The 15059-nt window shown below is 43.2% G+C and overlaps 1 protein-coding gene across 1 annotated transcript in view; it reads left to right on the top strand.

The window, feature by feature from the left end:
- The window catches only part of LOC110490933 (histone-lysine N-methyltransferase 2C), a 228806-nt gene extending 215457 nt beyond the window's left edge, over window positions 1–13349 (top strand). Inside the window, exons 52-59 of the mRNA XM_036945610.1 lie at window positions 2214–3366; window positions 3536–3672; window positions 5561–5703; window positions 6358–6538; window positions 6752–6868; window positions 11297–11370; window positions 11489–11597; window positions 11796–13349. Of these exons, the coding sequence (XP_036801505.1) occupies window positions 2214–3366; window positions 3536–3672; window positions 5561–5703; window positions 6358–6538; window positions 6752–6868; window positions 11297–11370; window positions 11489–11597; window positions 11796–11888 (2007 nt within the window). The 3' untranslated portion in view covers window positions 11889–13349. The remainder of the gene's footprint in view (window positions 1–2213; window positions 3367–3535; window positions 3673–5560; window positions 5704–6357; window positions 6539–6751; window positions 6869–11296; window positions 11371–11488; window positions 11598–11795) is intronic.
- The last annotated feature ends 1710 nt before the right edge of the window (window positions 13350–15059 follow it).

Below are 15059 nucleotides of genomic sequence, written 5' to 3' on the forward strand. Positions count from 1 at the left end.
ATGGCCAAGACCAAAGAGCTGTCAAAGGACACCAGAAACAAAATTGTAGACCTGCACCAGGCTGGGAAGACTGAATCTGCAATAGGTAAGCAGCTTGGTTTGAAGAAATCAACTGTGGGAGCAATTATTAGGAAATGGAAGACATACAAGACCACTGATAATCTCCCTCGATCTGGGGCTCCACGCAAGATCTCACCCCGTGGGGTCAAAATTATGACAAGAATGGTGAACAAAAATCCCAGAACCACACGGGGGGACCTAGTGAATGACCTGCAGAGAGCTGGGACCAAAGTAACAAAGCTTACCATCAGTAACACACTACGCTGCCAGGGACTCAAATCCTGCAGTGCCAGACGTTTCCCCCTGCTTAAGCCAGTACACGTCCAGGCCCGTCTGAAGTTTGCTAGAGAGCATTTGGATGATCCAGAAGAAGATTGGGAAAATGTCATATGGTCAGATGAAACCAAAATATAACTTTTTGATAAAAACTCAACTCATCGTGTTTGGAGGACAAATAATGCTGAGTTGCATCCAAAGAACACCATACCCACTGTGAAGCATGGGGGTGGAAACATCATGCTTTGGGGCTGTTTTTCTGCAAAGGGACCAGGACAACTGATCCGTGTAAAGGAAATAATGAATGGGGCCATGTATCGTGAGATTTTGAGTGAAAACCTCCTTCCATCAGCAAGGGCATTGAAGATGAAACGTGGCTGGGTCTTTCAGCATGACAATGATCCCAAACACACCGCCCGGGCAAAGAAGGAGTGGCTTCGTAAGAAGCATTTCAAGGTCCTGGAGTGGCCTAGCCAGTCTCCAGATCTCAACCCCATAGAAAATCTTTGGAGTGAGTTGAAAGTCCATGTTGCCCAGCAACAGCCCCAAAACATCACTGCTCTAGAGGAGATCTGCATGGAGGAATGGGCCAAAATGCCAGCAACAGTGTGTGAAAACCTTGTGAAAACTTACAGAAAACGTTTGACCTCTGTCATTGCCAACAAAGGGTATATAGCAAAGTATTGAGAGACTTTAGTTATTGACCAAATACTTATTTTCCACCATAATTTGCTAAATAAATTCATTAAAAATCCTACAATGTAATTTTGTAATCCTACAATGTAATCTCATTTTGTCTGTCATAGTTGAAGTGTACCTATGATGAAAATTACAGGCCTCATCTTCTTTAAGTGGGAGAACTTGCACAATTGGTGGCTGACTAAATACTTTTTTGCCCCACTGTATTATTTTTTAACTTCAAGGGGTATTAAAATTCTAAATAAAATAGCAAAATGAACCTTACTAAAACAATTACATATAGCTTAGCTCCCCGGCTTAACCCATAAGAGTCTAAGTGTTTAGCTATTATTAGCATATAATGTTTTCGTCATGTCCCAAAAAATGTCCCACCGTCATGTCCCACCGACACTTGCAAATAAGGCCATGATGTTTCATGTTTAATTTAAAATATTATTTTAGAAAGAATGATTCACTTCACTGTTGATTTGGATGTATGGGACATTGCAATTCGATAGATGCTAGTCAGCCTGCAAAGTAAACAATTCTAAGAGAAATATGACTAAACTATAAGCATTTATTTTAGAAAATGGCCTACCATAGCCATTTGATCTTTGATATATTGAATGAGGAAATTATTTCAAAAGCTGTGAAATGTTATACATCAAGGGTGGTTAACCATTCTCCAGGAGAGCCTAATAGGTGTGCAGGCTTTTATTCCCCTCCAACAAAACACATTTTAGAAATGACCTGCTCAACCGGACCTTGATAAACGGGTTCTGATGTGTTTGAGCAGGGCTTTATCAAAAGCCTACACACGCAGTAGCTCTCCAGACTGAGGGTTGACTACGTGTTTGATACAGTTGCCTAACTGTAAGGGGGTTAAGTACCTTGCTCAACGACAGGAGATGGTACATGTAATCAGAGAGCAGCCTCCCAGAGAGCCTCACATATTTATACGTACAAAGCGACGTCGCCAAAGTCATGGAGAAGTGTGTCCCTAAAAAAATAATCCAGCTGTCAAAATGTGAATGAACGTTGGTATTCTTATAATGGGTTGGATTGCATGGAGAATGAGTGGATTTATGTGTTCATTTAAGCGCAGTCAAAATATTTTAACATGGTCTAACAATGACCAAAGATGCCATTGCTGAGAGGAATTTGCATTGGATTCCTAATGAGTAAACTCTCTTTCGCAGCCAAACATGTCTCCTCTCTTGCCTGAGTCGTCGGTCAAAGAGAGCCCGTCTAAGGTGCTCCACCAGTATAGTAACAACATGTCCACACTGGACGTCCACTGCCTGGCCCAGCTGCAGCCCAAACAGTCGCCCCCCTCCAGTCCCCATCCCATCTCCTTCCCCTCTGAGAAACCCAAGCCGGACACTCTCAAGGTGACGGTCAAGTTCAAGCAAAGGCCCAGGGCGGTCCACTCAGCCAGCGGGGGAGGTGATATGTCGCCGTACCACCACAAGCGCTGGAAGGGCCTGCGTTGGCGCAAGTGGAGCGTACACATTGTGGTTCCCACTAGGAGAACCCTGCTTTCCTCTCTGCCCGGTGAGGACGAGATGGACAAGCTGCTGAGGAAGCTGGGCGCCTCTCTGCGTCCTGATCCCCTTCCCCGCGACCTTCGACGTTGCTGCTTCTGCCACGAGGAGGGCGACGGTGTGACGGACGGGCCCGCCCGGCTCCTCAACCTGGACCTAGACTTGTGGGTGCACCTTAACTGCGCACTGTGGTCATCGGAGGTATATGAGACGCAGGCAGGCGCCCTTATCAACGTGGAGCTGGCGTTACGGCGGGGCATGGCGGTGCGCTGTGCCTACTGCCAGCAGACGGGCGCCACCAGCCGCTGCCACCGGTTGCGCTGTGCCAATGCCTACCACTTCACATGCGCTCTCAAGGCCCAGTGCACCTTCTTCAAGGACAAGACCATGCTGTGCCACCTGCACCGGCCCCGGGGCATCGGCAGCGACAGGGCCGTGGCACCCGCCACTAACCACGAGCTGCGCTGCTTCGCAGTGTTCCGCCGTGTCTACGTGCAGCGTGATGAGGCGCGGCAGATGGCCAGCATCATGCAGCGTGGCGAGCACCGGCACACGTTCCGTGTGGGCAGCCTGGTGTTCCACACTGTGGGTCAGCTGCTTCCCCAGCAGATGGCCGCCTTCCACTCGGCCAATGCCATCTTCCCCGTGGGCTACCAGGCCAGCCGCATCTACTGGAGCACTCGTCACGGCAACCGCCGCTGCCGCTACCTGTGCTTGGTGGAGGAGAACGAGGGCCGGCCGGAGTTTGTGGTGCGGGTGATGGAACAGGGCTACGATGACCTGGTGCTCACCGGCGCCTCACCCAAAGGTAAGGGTGCGTGGTGGGGTTAGAAATAGACCTAGGGGGGGTGGGGGGGGTTGCAACAAAAAATGTCCATGTAGTCCCTCTCTGTCAGTTTTAATGTCCAGCTAGTCAGTGCCTTATGAACATGACCTTATTGACCTCACCCCTAAATATCCCGTTTGTTGTGTTGTAGCTGTCTGGGACAAGATTCTGGAGCCTGTGGCTGAGCGGCGTAACGAGTCTGGAACTCTGAAACTGTTCCCTGTCTACCTGAAGGGAGAGGACCTGTTTGGATTCACTGTCACTGCCGTCACCAGGATCGTGGAATCGGTAAGAGCAGAGATGGCAAGAGAGAGTAGAACGTTTTAGGTGGGTGCATTCGGGAAGTATTCAATCCCCTTGACTTTACACATTTTGTTACGTTAGACTTATTCACAAATTGATTCAATCATTTTTCCCCCCTGAAAATCTAAACATGATACCCCATAATAAAAAAATTTAAAAAATCGGACCCTTTACTTACTTTGAAGCACTTTTGGCAGCGATTACAGCCTTGAGTCTTCTTGGGTATGACGCTACAAGCTTGGCACACCTGTATTTGGGGAGTTTCTCCCATTCTTCTCTGCAGATCCTCTCAAACAGAATGGGGAGCGTCGCTGCACAGCTATTTTCAGGTCTCTCCAGACATGTTCGATCGGGTTCAAGTCCGGGCTCTGGTCGGGCCACTCAAGGACATTCAGAGACTTGTCCCGAAACCACTCCTGCGTTGTCTTGGCTGTGTGCTTAGGGTCGTTGTCCTGTTGGAAGGTGAGCAGATTTTCTTCAAGAATCTCTCTGTACTTTGCTCCGTTAATATTTCCCTCGATCCTGACTAGTCGCAGAGTCCCTGCCACTGAAAAACATCCCCAAAGCATGATGCTACCACCACCATGGTTCACAGTAGGGATGGTGCCAGGTTTCCTCCAGACAGGACACTTGGCATTCGGGCTAGAGAGTTCAATCTTGGTTTCATCAGACCAGAGAATCTTGTTTCTCATGGTCTGAGAGTCCTTTAGGTGCCTTTTGGAAAACTCCAACCGGGCTGTCATGTGCCTTTTACTGAGGAGTGGCTTCTGTCTGGCCACTACCATAATAGCCTGATGGGGGAGTCGTGCAGAGATGGTTGTCCTTCTGGAAGGTTCTCCCATCTCCACACAGGAACTATGGAGCGACCACCCGGTTCTTGGTCACCCCCTGACCAAGGGCTTTCTCCCTCGATTGCTCAGTTTGGCTGGGCGGCCAGCTCTAAGAAAAGTTTGTGGTTCCAAACTTCTTCCAGGTAAGAATGATGGAGACCACTGTGTTCTTGGGGACCTTCAATGCTGCAGAAATGTTTTGGTACCCTTACCCAGATACGTGTCTCGGCGCTCTATGGACAATTCCTTCGACCTCATGGCTTGGTTTTTGCTCTGACATGCACTGTCAACTGTGGGACCTTATATAGACAGGTGTGTGCCTTTCCAAATCATGTCCAGTCAATTGATTTTATCACAATTAAGTTGTAGAAACATCAAGGATGATGAAACAGGATGCACCTGAGCTCAATTTCGAGTCTCATAGCAAAGGCTCTGAATACTTATGTAAATAAGGTGTTTCATATTTTTTATCCATTTGCAAACATTTCTAAAAACCTGTTTTCGAGATTGGTCTTTATGGAGTATTGTGTGTAGATTGAGGGAACACATTTATTTAATCCATTTTAGAATAAGGCTGTAATGTAACAATTTGGAAAAAGGGAACAGGTCTGAATAATTTCCGAATGCACTGTAGCTAACCCAGTTAGAATTTTCTTCTCCTCTGCCATTGGTTTGGGCAAACAGAAACATTTTCGTTAAAAGCACCAATAAAAAATAGCTTCAACTCCATTAAGTGCTTTGACGGAAAAGGCTTTTCACAGGCACTGGAGGTTCTCCATCAGACACTATTTTAGAATCTGGCTTTTCAGTTGATTATGAAAGCACTTTTTCAATCGAAGGTTAAGTGGTGTAAGACATTTCTTTAAAAAAATTACCTGTAGGAAAAACAGTTCAATATATCCACTTACGCATCATAATGGAAACCTGGAATGTACTATTGAGTGTTTAAATTAAGTTTAAAACTTTTGGTCATTATAAACTCTCAAACCACTTAAATGTTACAAAATATTTATTTTTCATTATCTCTGTGTGCGCGCCTGCAGCTCCCTGGAGTGGAGGCCTGTGAAAGTTACACTTTCCGTTTTGGACGGAACCCTCTGATGGATCTCCCCTTGGCCATCAACCCAACTGGCAGTGCCCGCTCGGAACCCAAGACCTGCACGCATGTCAAGAGGTTGGTGTTAAGGTATTCTGTATGATTTTACACTTAAGTTCCTGCCATGTTTGTTTCGGCCACTGTTTTAATCTCTGGAAAACGTTGTCTTTGTTCCATCCACAACAAGGCGTTGTCTCTCTTCAGTATCCTCTTTATGCATGTTTTTTTTTAACGTCACTTCACAGATTCCTAGTTGTGGGAAAAGAGTCATGAGGTTCCTTTGATTTAAATCAATGCAACAAAAACAACCGCTTTCCTCCATCACTCTTTTCTTGTGAAGTCGTCATCCTTCATTGTCACGTCCATGTTCAGTCAATCTTGTACGTGTCACTGTTTTAGTGCTATATTAACCCATAATTCTGTTTTATGTTATTCTACTTTCTTATAAAACTAGATGTTGGTATCCCTGCTAGAAAGGGTTCTGCTCTTAGCCACACAATAGCTGCCTCTCCAACCAATAACTAACTCTTACGGCCGCTTTCCCGGAGGCCCAAATGAAGCCTATTCCTGTACCTTTAAATGGACTGTCTCCATTAACAATACCAGTTAGGAGTGGGCATAATCTAGGTTCAGGAAGCCCCCATACACAGTCCAACTCTACAAAAGTAGTACTGTAATTCTAACTTCCTGTTGTGGAAATGCTTCAGGGTGTCTCGTGTGTTTTGGTTTCTCCTCTTTTTGTAGATCTCACACTTTGTCCAGCACCGGCGGCTCCTCTAAGTCCATGCAGATGGTTGGCAGTGTGGGTGTGGTGGAAGCACCAGAAGAGGTGACCCCCAAGCAGTTTGCATCCGTCCCCTTCCAGTACCGACGCATGAAGGCAGAGTGGAAGAGCAATGTGTACCTGGCGCGCTCCCGCATTCAGGTGGGCACCTTTGCCACTCTGTGCTAGGGCTACATGCGGTCTCTACACATCACTGATGCAGATTCAATATACTTCTCTAACTTATTAGAAACGTGTCATAAGCTATTTTGTTTTGATGTATGACTGATATGGCAGCATTCATAGTGGTTGTTTGCGTTCTAAGTCGAGTTAAGTTGTTTGGTGTTGACCCGCACTGTGTCTGACCTCTGGCAGGGGTTGGGTCTGTACGCCGCCAGGGACATTGAGTCCCACACCATGGTGATTGAGTACATCGGCACCCTCATTCGCAACGAGGTCGCCAACCGGATGGAGAAGATGTATGAATCCCAGGTGAGTTTAGATAGTTATTTTTACCACAAGACTAGATACACTACATGTGTAAGGCCATCCTGCTGTGTGCTCGACTGTATACACCTTTAAGCAAATGGGTGTGGCTGACATAGCCGAGTCCACTAATTTGAAGTGGTGTCTGAAAACAGTGCCTCCATTACAGCCTGAATTTAAAATTGAATAAGATGTTGATATTTTTGTCACTGGCCTACACAGAAACCCCATAATGTCAGTGGAATCGTTTACAAATGAAAAGCTGAAATGTTTTTGAGTCAATAAGTTACATGGACTCACTGTGTGCAATAAGTGTTTAACATGATTTTTGAGTGACTGCCTCATCTCTGTACTATCCCTCAGTCGAGCTGTGAATTTCAAACACAAAGACCAGGGAGGTTTTCCAATGCCTCGCAAAGGGCACCTATGGGTAGATAAAAAATATTTACAAAAGCAGACATATCAATACACCCAGTCATTACAAAGATACAGGTGTCTTTAACTCAGTTGACCCCTCAGGGATTTCACCATGAGGCCTATGGAGACGTAACTTCTCATTGCTGAAATCCCATTAACGGGATCGATTTGACAACAGCCAGTGAAAGTGCAGGGTGCCAAATTCAAAACAGAAATCTCATAATTGAAATTCCTCAAACAAAGTATTATACACCATTTTAAAGATAAACTTGTTGTTAATCCCACCAGTGTCCGATTTCAAAAAGGCTTTACGATGAAAGCATACCATGCGATTATGTAAGGTCAGCACCGAGTCACAAAAAACACAGCCATTTTCCAGCCAAAGAGAGGAGTCACAAAAAGCAGAAAGAGATACAATGAATCACTAACCGTTGATGATCTTCATAGGACTTCATGTTACACAATACATGTTTGTTTTGTTCGATAAAGTTCATATTTATATCCAAAAATCTGAGTTTACATTGGCGCGTTATGTTCTGCCTCCAAAATATCCTGTGATTTTGCAGAGAGCCACAGGAATACTCATCATAAACGTTGATGAAAGATACAAGTGTTATGCATAGAATTAAAGATAATGCAACCGCTGTGTCAGATTTCGCAAAAGCACACCATGCGATAATCTGAGTACAGCGCTCAGCCACCATACCGGCCATGTGGAGTCAACAAAAGTCAGAAATAGCATTATAAATTCACTTACCTTTGATGATCTTCATCGGAATGCACTCCCAGGAATCCCAGTTCCACAATAAATGTTAGTTTTGCTCGATAAAGTCCATAATTTATGTCCAAATACCTCCTTTTTGTTCGCGCGTTTAGTCCAGTAATCCAAATGCACAAGGCGCGAGCACTAAGTCCAGACGAAAAGTCAAAAAAGTTATATTACAGTTCGTAGAAACATGTCAAACAATTTATAGAATTCATCTTTAGGATGTTATCATAAATCTTCAATAATGTTTCAACCGAACAATTCCTTTGTCTTTAGAAATTAAAAGGAATAGAGCTCGTGCTCACAGCCGCACGCGTGACTAAACTCAAGGCTTTCTGCTAGACCCCTGATTCAAACAGCTCTTATTCGCTCCCCCTTCACAATAGAAGCCTGAAACAACGCTCTAAAGACTGTTGACATCTAATGGAAGCCTTAGGAAGTGCAATTGGACCAAATTTACACTATATTGGATAGGCAATCATTTGAAAAACTACAAACCTCAGATCTCCCACTTCCTGGTTGGATTTTTCTCAGGTTTTCACCTGCCATATGAGTTCTGTTATACTCACAGACATCATCCAAATCTACTAATAATATGCATATCTTAGCTTCTGGGCCTGAGTAGCAAGTAGTTTACTTTGGGCACACTTCATCCGGACGTGAAAATAGCGCCCCCAAGCCATAAGAAGTTAAAAACAGAGTTTAAATGGCTGTGATAGGAGAACACTGTCGTGTCTTTGGCTATGCCGGATTAAGTGATATGACATGCTATTCTATAAAATCCTTTCTCCGTAATGAATATTACCTGATTGAGCTAATCATGTAAATGTAATAAACTAGAGTCGGGGCACCACAAAATAATATTTCTAGAGCTGTTATCTTCCGAATAAACTCTTAAAGACCTCGTAATATTTTACTTCAATAGCAGTCAATATTAATCGTCACCTTAATTCAGTCATCTGAAAGTTTTAAATGGTTAGTTATCTGCACGAACCCTGGCTAACAAGTTGAATCAACAATACAAAATTGGGGTTAATTATTTATTTACTAAATACCTAACTAATCACACAGAATTACATATACAAAGAATGAATCATACCTTGATTACAAACAGATAACACCTTGATTACAACAGATATGACAGGTGGTTACTCAAAAGAAAAGGGGCTGGGTTTGAGTGAAAGAGCGGGACGACTGAGGGAGAAGCTGTGCTATCGTAAATACAGTATCTTATGCATTCTAAATTATCGGCCATTTGGAAAAGGAAAATGCAATAAATATTTACTCTGAGCTGCGCTTCGGTAGGTTGGTGGTAGATGGAAGGCCGTGTTGCCAAACCAAGTCCTTTGTCCTTTGAAGAAAGTCTCTGGTGGTCAATTGGATACGTTGTAACGTCGTTGTGTGATAGACGGGATACTCTCTGTTCTTTCCTAGCCTGTGTTTGCAGCTGCTGTTGCTAACTCAACGGCTAGGAGGTATCACTTCTGTAGTGAATAAGAGTTCAAAGTTCAAACCATTTGCAACCAAAGCTCACACTGAGGTTGGCTTAGTTTTGTAGTTGACATGTTAGTCCTTTTAACGCAGAGGCTGCAGACCTCACATACTTGGAACCGGAGGTTACATTTTCGTCAAGGCTTTAAATAGGAAGGGAGAGGAGGGCGTGTTTGAAAAGTTTTATAACCCATGTCTCTTCACAGGGGCGGGCCACTGATTGAGCAGAGCCTTAACCTTATGAAAACCCAAATTACATTTAAACTCTTCACCAATAATTTTATATTCAAACATTTAAATTGAACAAGAATTCCATGTGAATCCAATGTGCAGACTTTGTCATCTTATCATTGATGAGAATGTCTCAGATGACAACCGAACTGACATCATATTCATTAAGTACCACTGCATATGTTCAATTGGTCGGATTACCAGAATATAGTTAATTTCCCCCCAGAATCACTGTTAACCAAGGGGTTTTCTAATTTCACATCAGTAGGGTAGAGAGGAAAAAGGGGGGGAAGTAGTATTTATGACTGTCATAAACCTACCCCCAGGCCAACGGCATGACAACACTGAGGATGGATCAACATTGTAGTTAGTGCATTCAGACCCCTTGACTTTTACGTTAGCCTAATTCTAAAATGGATTCGTTTTTTTTCTCCCTCAATCGACACACAATACCCCATAATGGCAAAGCAAAATCAAGTTTAGAAATGTGTTTTTTTTTTAAATAAATATTTACATAAGTATTCAGACCCTTTACTTTGTTGAAGCACCTTTGGCAGTGATTACAGCCTCAAGTCTTCTTAGGTATGATGCTAAAAGCTTGGCACACCTTTATTTGGGGAGTATCGCCTATTCTTCTCTGCAGATCCTCTCAAGCTCTCAGATTGGATGGGGAGCGTCGCTGCACAGCTATTTTCAGGTGTCTCTAGAGATGTTAGATCGGGTTCAAGTCCCAGTCCAGGCTCTGGCTGGGCCACTCAGACACTTGTCCCGAAGCCACTCCTGTGTTGTCTTGTCTGTGTGCTTAGGGTCGTTGTCCTGTTGGAAGGTGAACCTTCGCCCAGTCTGAGGTCCTGAGTGCTCTGGAGCAGGTTTTCATCAAGGATCTCTCTGTGCTTTGCCTCGATCCTGACTAGTCTCCCAGTCCCTGCAGCTGAAAAACATCCCCACAGCATGATGCTGCCACCACCATGCTTCACCATAGGGATGGTGTCAGGTTTCCTCCAGACATGACACTTGGCATTCAGGCCAAAGAGTTCAATCTTGGTTTCATGGTCTGAATCCATTATGTGCCTTTTGGCATGCTCCAAGCGGGCTGTCATGTGCCTTTTACTGGGGAGAGGCTTCTGTCTGGTCACTACCATAAAAGGCCTGATTTGGTAGAGTGCTGTCCTTCTGGAAGGTTCTCCCATCTCCACACAAAAACTCTGTCAACTCCCTGACCAAGGCCCTTCTCCCCCGATTGCTCAGTTTGGCCAGGCGGCCAGCTCTAGGAAGAGTCTTGGTGGTTCCAAACTTCTTCCATGTAAGAATGATGGAGGCCACTGTGTTCTTGGTGACCTTCAATGCTGCGGACATTGTTTCACTGTCATTATGGGGTGTTGTGTAGATGGGTGAGAGTCAATTTAATCCATCTTGAATTCAGGCTGTAACAAGTCGAGGGGGGTGAATACTTTCTGAAGGCACTGTATCTACAAGACAAGCATGGCAATTTTGTATCTTACATATTTGATTCTACTGCTGTGCTGCAGAACCGTGGAGTCTACATGTTCCGCCTGGACAGTGAGCATGTCGTCGACGCCACCATAACAGGCGGACCAGCAAGGTAGGAGTTTTCATTCTGAATACATAATTTGACCCCACTTATGTTACATTTCGATGCTGAGGTCAAGCTATCATTTCACTAGCATTTAGAAAAGTTGTTTACCCTTTATCATCCTCAGATATATCAACCACTCCTGTGCCCCGAACTGCATCACTGAGGCTGTGAGCTTGGAGAGAGGTGTTAAGATCGTCATCAGCTCCTGCCGTAATATCCAGAGAGGAGAGGAGGTAAGATATGTACCTTTCATTAGCAATATTACTTTATATTGGGAGTAGAGATTGGGAATGAATTGCACTGTAGCTACCTCAAACATTAAGCTGACACATGAATAACAATGGTCTCGTCATATCAAGCATAGATATCTTTATCAAAGTTTTGCATGTCAATAGAGCTGGATTGAACTGATTTCTCTCTCTCCCTCTTAGCTGTGTTACGACTACAAATTTGACCTGGAGGACGACCAGCATAAGATCCCTTGCCACTGTGGTGCAGTTAACTGTCGGAAATGGATGAACTAGAACAGAGTTGCGGCAAAAGACGGGCAACGACACTTTAAAATTACACACACGTGCATTCCTTATAGGCTTGTTGGTTGATACGCTATTACTTTTTTTTTATATAATCGGGGGGGAAAGACTGACCACAGAACTGTTAGAGGAATCAAAAGGCAGAAAGACTATTTTTACAAAGGCAGTGAGCCGAGTCTTTCACTCAGCAAAAAAGAGTAGAGATGGATTTTTGTTAATATTATAAAGTGTGAGAGGGAAATGGGTTAGCGGATTGGGGCTGGGGTAGAATTCACCAGTTGACCAGGAGAGTTTTGTGCTGGCCACCGCCTTATTTAGTTAGAGAGGCAGGTCCTCCGGATTAAGAAATATATACATATAGTTACAGAAATGTAGACGCCACTGAACAAGGAATGTACAGAGAGGACTTCCTTAGGGACAAAGCTAAGGGATTATTAACTTGCACTAAAAACAAAAAATAGGTAAATACTTGATTCCATGAGTCAGTTTGTTTTTGATTTATGTAAAATAAGAGATTTTTTTCGTATTTATTATCAAATGAAGTTATTTTTTTAAATGAGGAGAAAGAGTCACCGGCAATCTGCAGCCCAGTCTAATCAGAACGTGTTACTATATACAATGTGTAAATATCTGTAAAAAAAAGGAAAGACGCAATTAAGTAAATAGTCAGCCAAATGCTACCTAAGCTTCACGGCTGTTTGGATGATTTAGGGTTTTTCTCAACAAAAAAAGTATTTAAGAAGGATATCATTGTGTAAAAGTATTTTTGTTTTATTTAGAATGTAGTTGCGTTGTCTAAAATTATGACCACTTGAAGAATGTTTTCAGTTTCTTTAATTTTACAACAATTTATTTGCATTGACATGCGCAATCTTAAGAATTGCACAGAGCACCAATCAGAGACGGTTACATCCTAACCCTTAGATTTGAACGTATAATTAGATAACTGAATTTAGGTTGGAAACCACCCACACCATCAGTTGGCTTCTTTAACTGTATCATACGCACAGTAGTCTGATTTACCTCATGCAGTTAATTAACGTCTTTCACTTACCATATGCAGGAGACTCCATTATGCTTTTGACAAAATTTGTTGTTTACATTTCTTTTGAAGAAGAAACGTGCTGGCTAGTTGAGAAAAAAAATTGTATGATTTACTTCTTGACTCAATCACAAAAGTCAATCTGGTACTAGCATTTTTCTGACCAGTATGAAATGAAGTTATTTGTGTGCACAAAAGTCGGTATAAACAGTACATGGCATGTATGTTTTCAAATTGTACATAATTTTCCCTCGTACAATATTCAGACCTCTTAACAGTATGTGTCTTTTCTTTGTCCTGTATAGTATCTAATGTAAGAAAAAAAAATGGAAGGCTTTTTAGAGTATACAGAGTGTGATGGGTTGTGGAATCAGATCATTTACAAAAAATAAAATATTTTACATCTGAAATTGGCTATTTCCTTTATCTCAATTCCGTGCCACGGAAATGGACCAAACTTTAATGTCAAATTAGACAAGGCATGTTCATACTTCAATTAACATTTATTTGGTTGTCTCATTTGCAAGATAATTACTCAACTGCACAGCGTACATTTAGATAAGAAAAAAAAACAAATCATAGCTCACTAGAACAGTGCAGGACAGACGGCTAGTGTGAGCCGAGACTGGGAAATGAAAGACTATCCCTGCATTTCCACTTACCCTATTCAACATGATTTCCATAGACTGCACACAATGTCGATCTCTTGGTCAGTAGAGCTAATGCAGTGTAGCCCAAGGCTCTCCAACCCTAATCTTGCATACCTGATTCTAATAATTAGCTGGTTGTAGAGCGGAAGTTAAAACTGGGGTTGGTGCAAAAAAACCTACAGGAGGGTAGCTATCCAGGACCAGGGTTGGAGAGCCCATCAACAGTTTGAAAGAAGTATGACAAATACATAACTTAAAACAAAATTCCAGTGATAAATATTTGTACAATAGAAAGTTTCTGCCAAAGAAAATTTTACAAAATTAAATTAAATACTGTATGTCATAGTAATTCAAGTGGAACTGACAGCTTTGTAACATGAAATCTGTTCGCATACACCCCCAGGAAGATTATTTTGTTTTACATTTTCATAAAAGTTTGGGAATGACGTATAGTAAGGCATTTGTGAAAATTCTATAGCAATATAGAGTGGGAAACAGCTGTGCTTTTAGAGAGTTAGACACTAGAGTAAATAAAACAATCTGTCTTGTCCAGGACCAGAGTCTCCGCAGACAGGTGCGCCGTAGGCTTATATGCAATTAAGCCGTTTGCCACATGGGCCTGGCATAATTCACTTTGAACTGGACTGTGTTTACAGGCAGTAGTAACAGCGTGACTTTAGAATGCATTCGCCAAAAGCCATAAAATACACTTGAATCAATTTCTGAAAATATGTACAGTGCCTTTGGAAAGTATTCAGACCCCTTGTCTTTTTCATGTTACAGCCTTATTCTAAAATCACATTTACATAAGTATTCAGACCCTTTACTCAGTACTTTGTTAAAGCAGCGATTACAGCGGAGTCTTCTTGGGTATGATGCTACAAGCTTGGCATACATGCATTTCTCCCATTCTTCCCAGCAGATCCTCTCAAGCTCTGTCAGGTTGGATGGGTGTTGCTGCACAGCTATTTTCAGGTCTCTCCAGAGATGTTTGTTGGGGTTCAAGGCTGGGCCACTCAAGGACATTGAGTCTCCCAGTCCCTGCCGCTGAAAAACATCCCCACAGCATGATGCTGCCAGGTTTCCTCCAGATGTGACGCTTGGCATTCAGGCCAATGGTTTCATCAGACCAGAGAATCTTGTTTCTCTAGGTGCCTTTTGGCAAACTCCAAGAGGGCTGTCGTGTGCCTTTTACTGAGGAGTGGTTTCCGTCTGGTCACTACCATAAAGGCCTGATTAGTAGAGTGCTGCAGAGATGGTTGTCCACCTGGAAGGTTCTCCCATCTCCACAGAGGAACTCTTGTCAAAGTGACCATCGGGTTCTTGGTCACCTGTCTTGTCCTATGTTGCTCTGCGTGTGCTCACTGCTTATCGATTGTCTGTATTGTAATTGTTTTTAATAACCTGCCCAGGGACTGCGGTTGAAAATTAGCCGGCTGGCTAAAACCGGCACTTTTACTGAAACGTTGA

The sequence above is a fragment of the Oncorhynchus mykiss genome, chromosome 15, assembly GCF_013265735.2.
Source record: "Oncorhynchus mykiss isolate Arlee chromosome 15, USDA_OmykA_1.1, whole genome shotgun sequence".
In the NCBI taxonomy this organism is placed as follows: domain Eukaryota; kingdom Metazoa; phylum Chordata; class Actinopteri; order Salmoniformes; family Salmonidae; genus Oncorhynchus; species Oncorhynchus mykiss.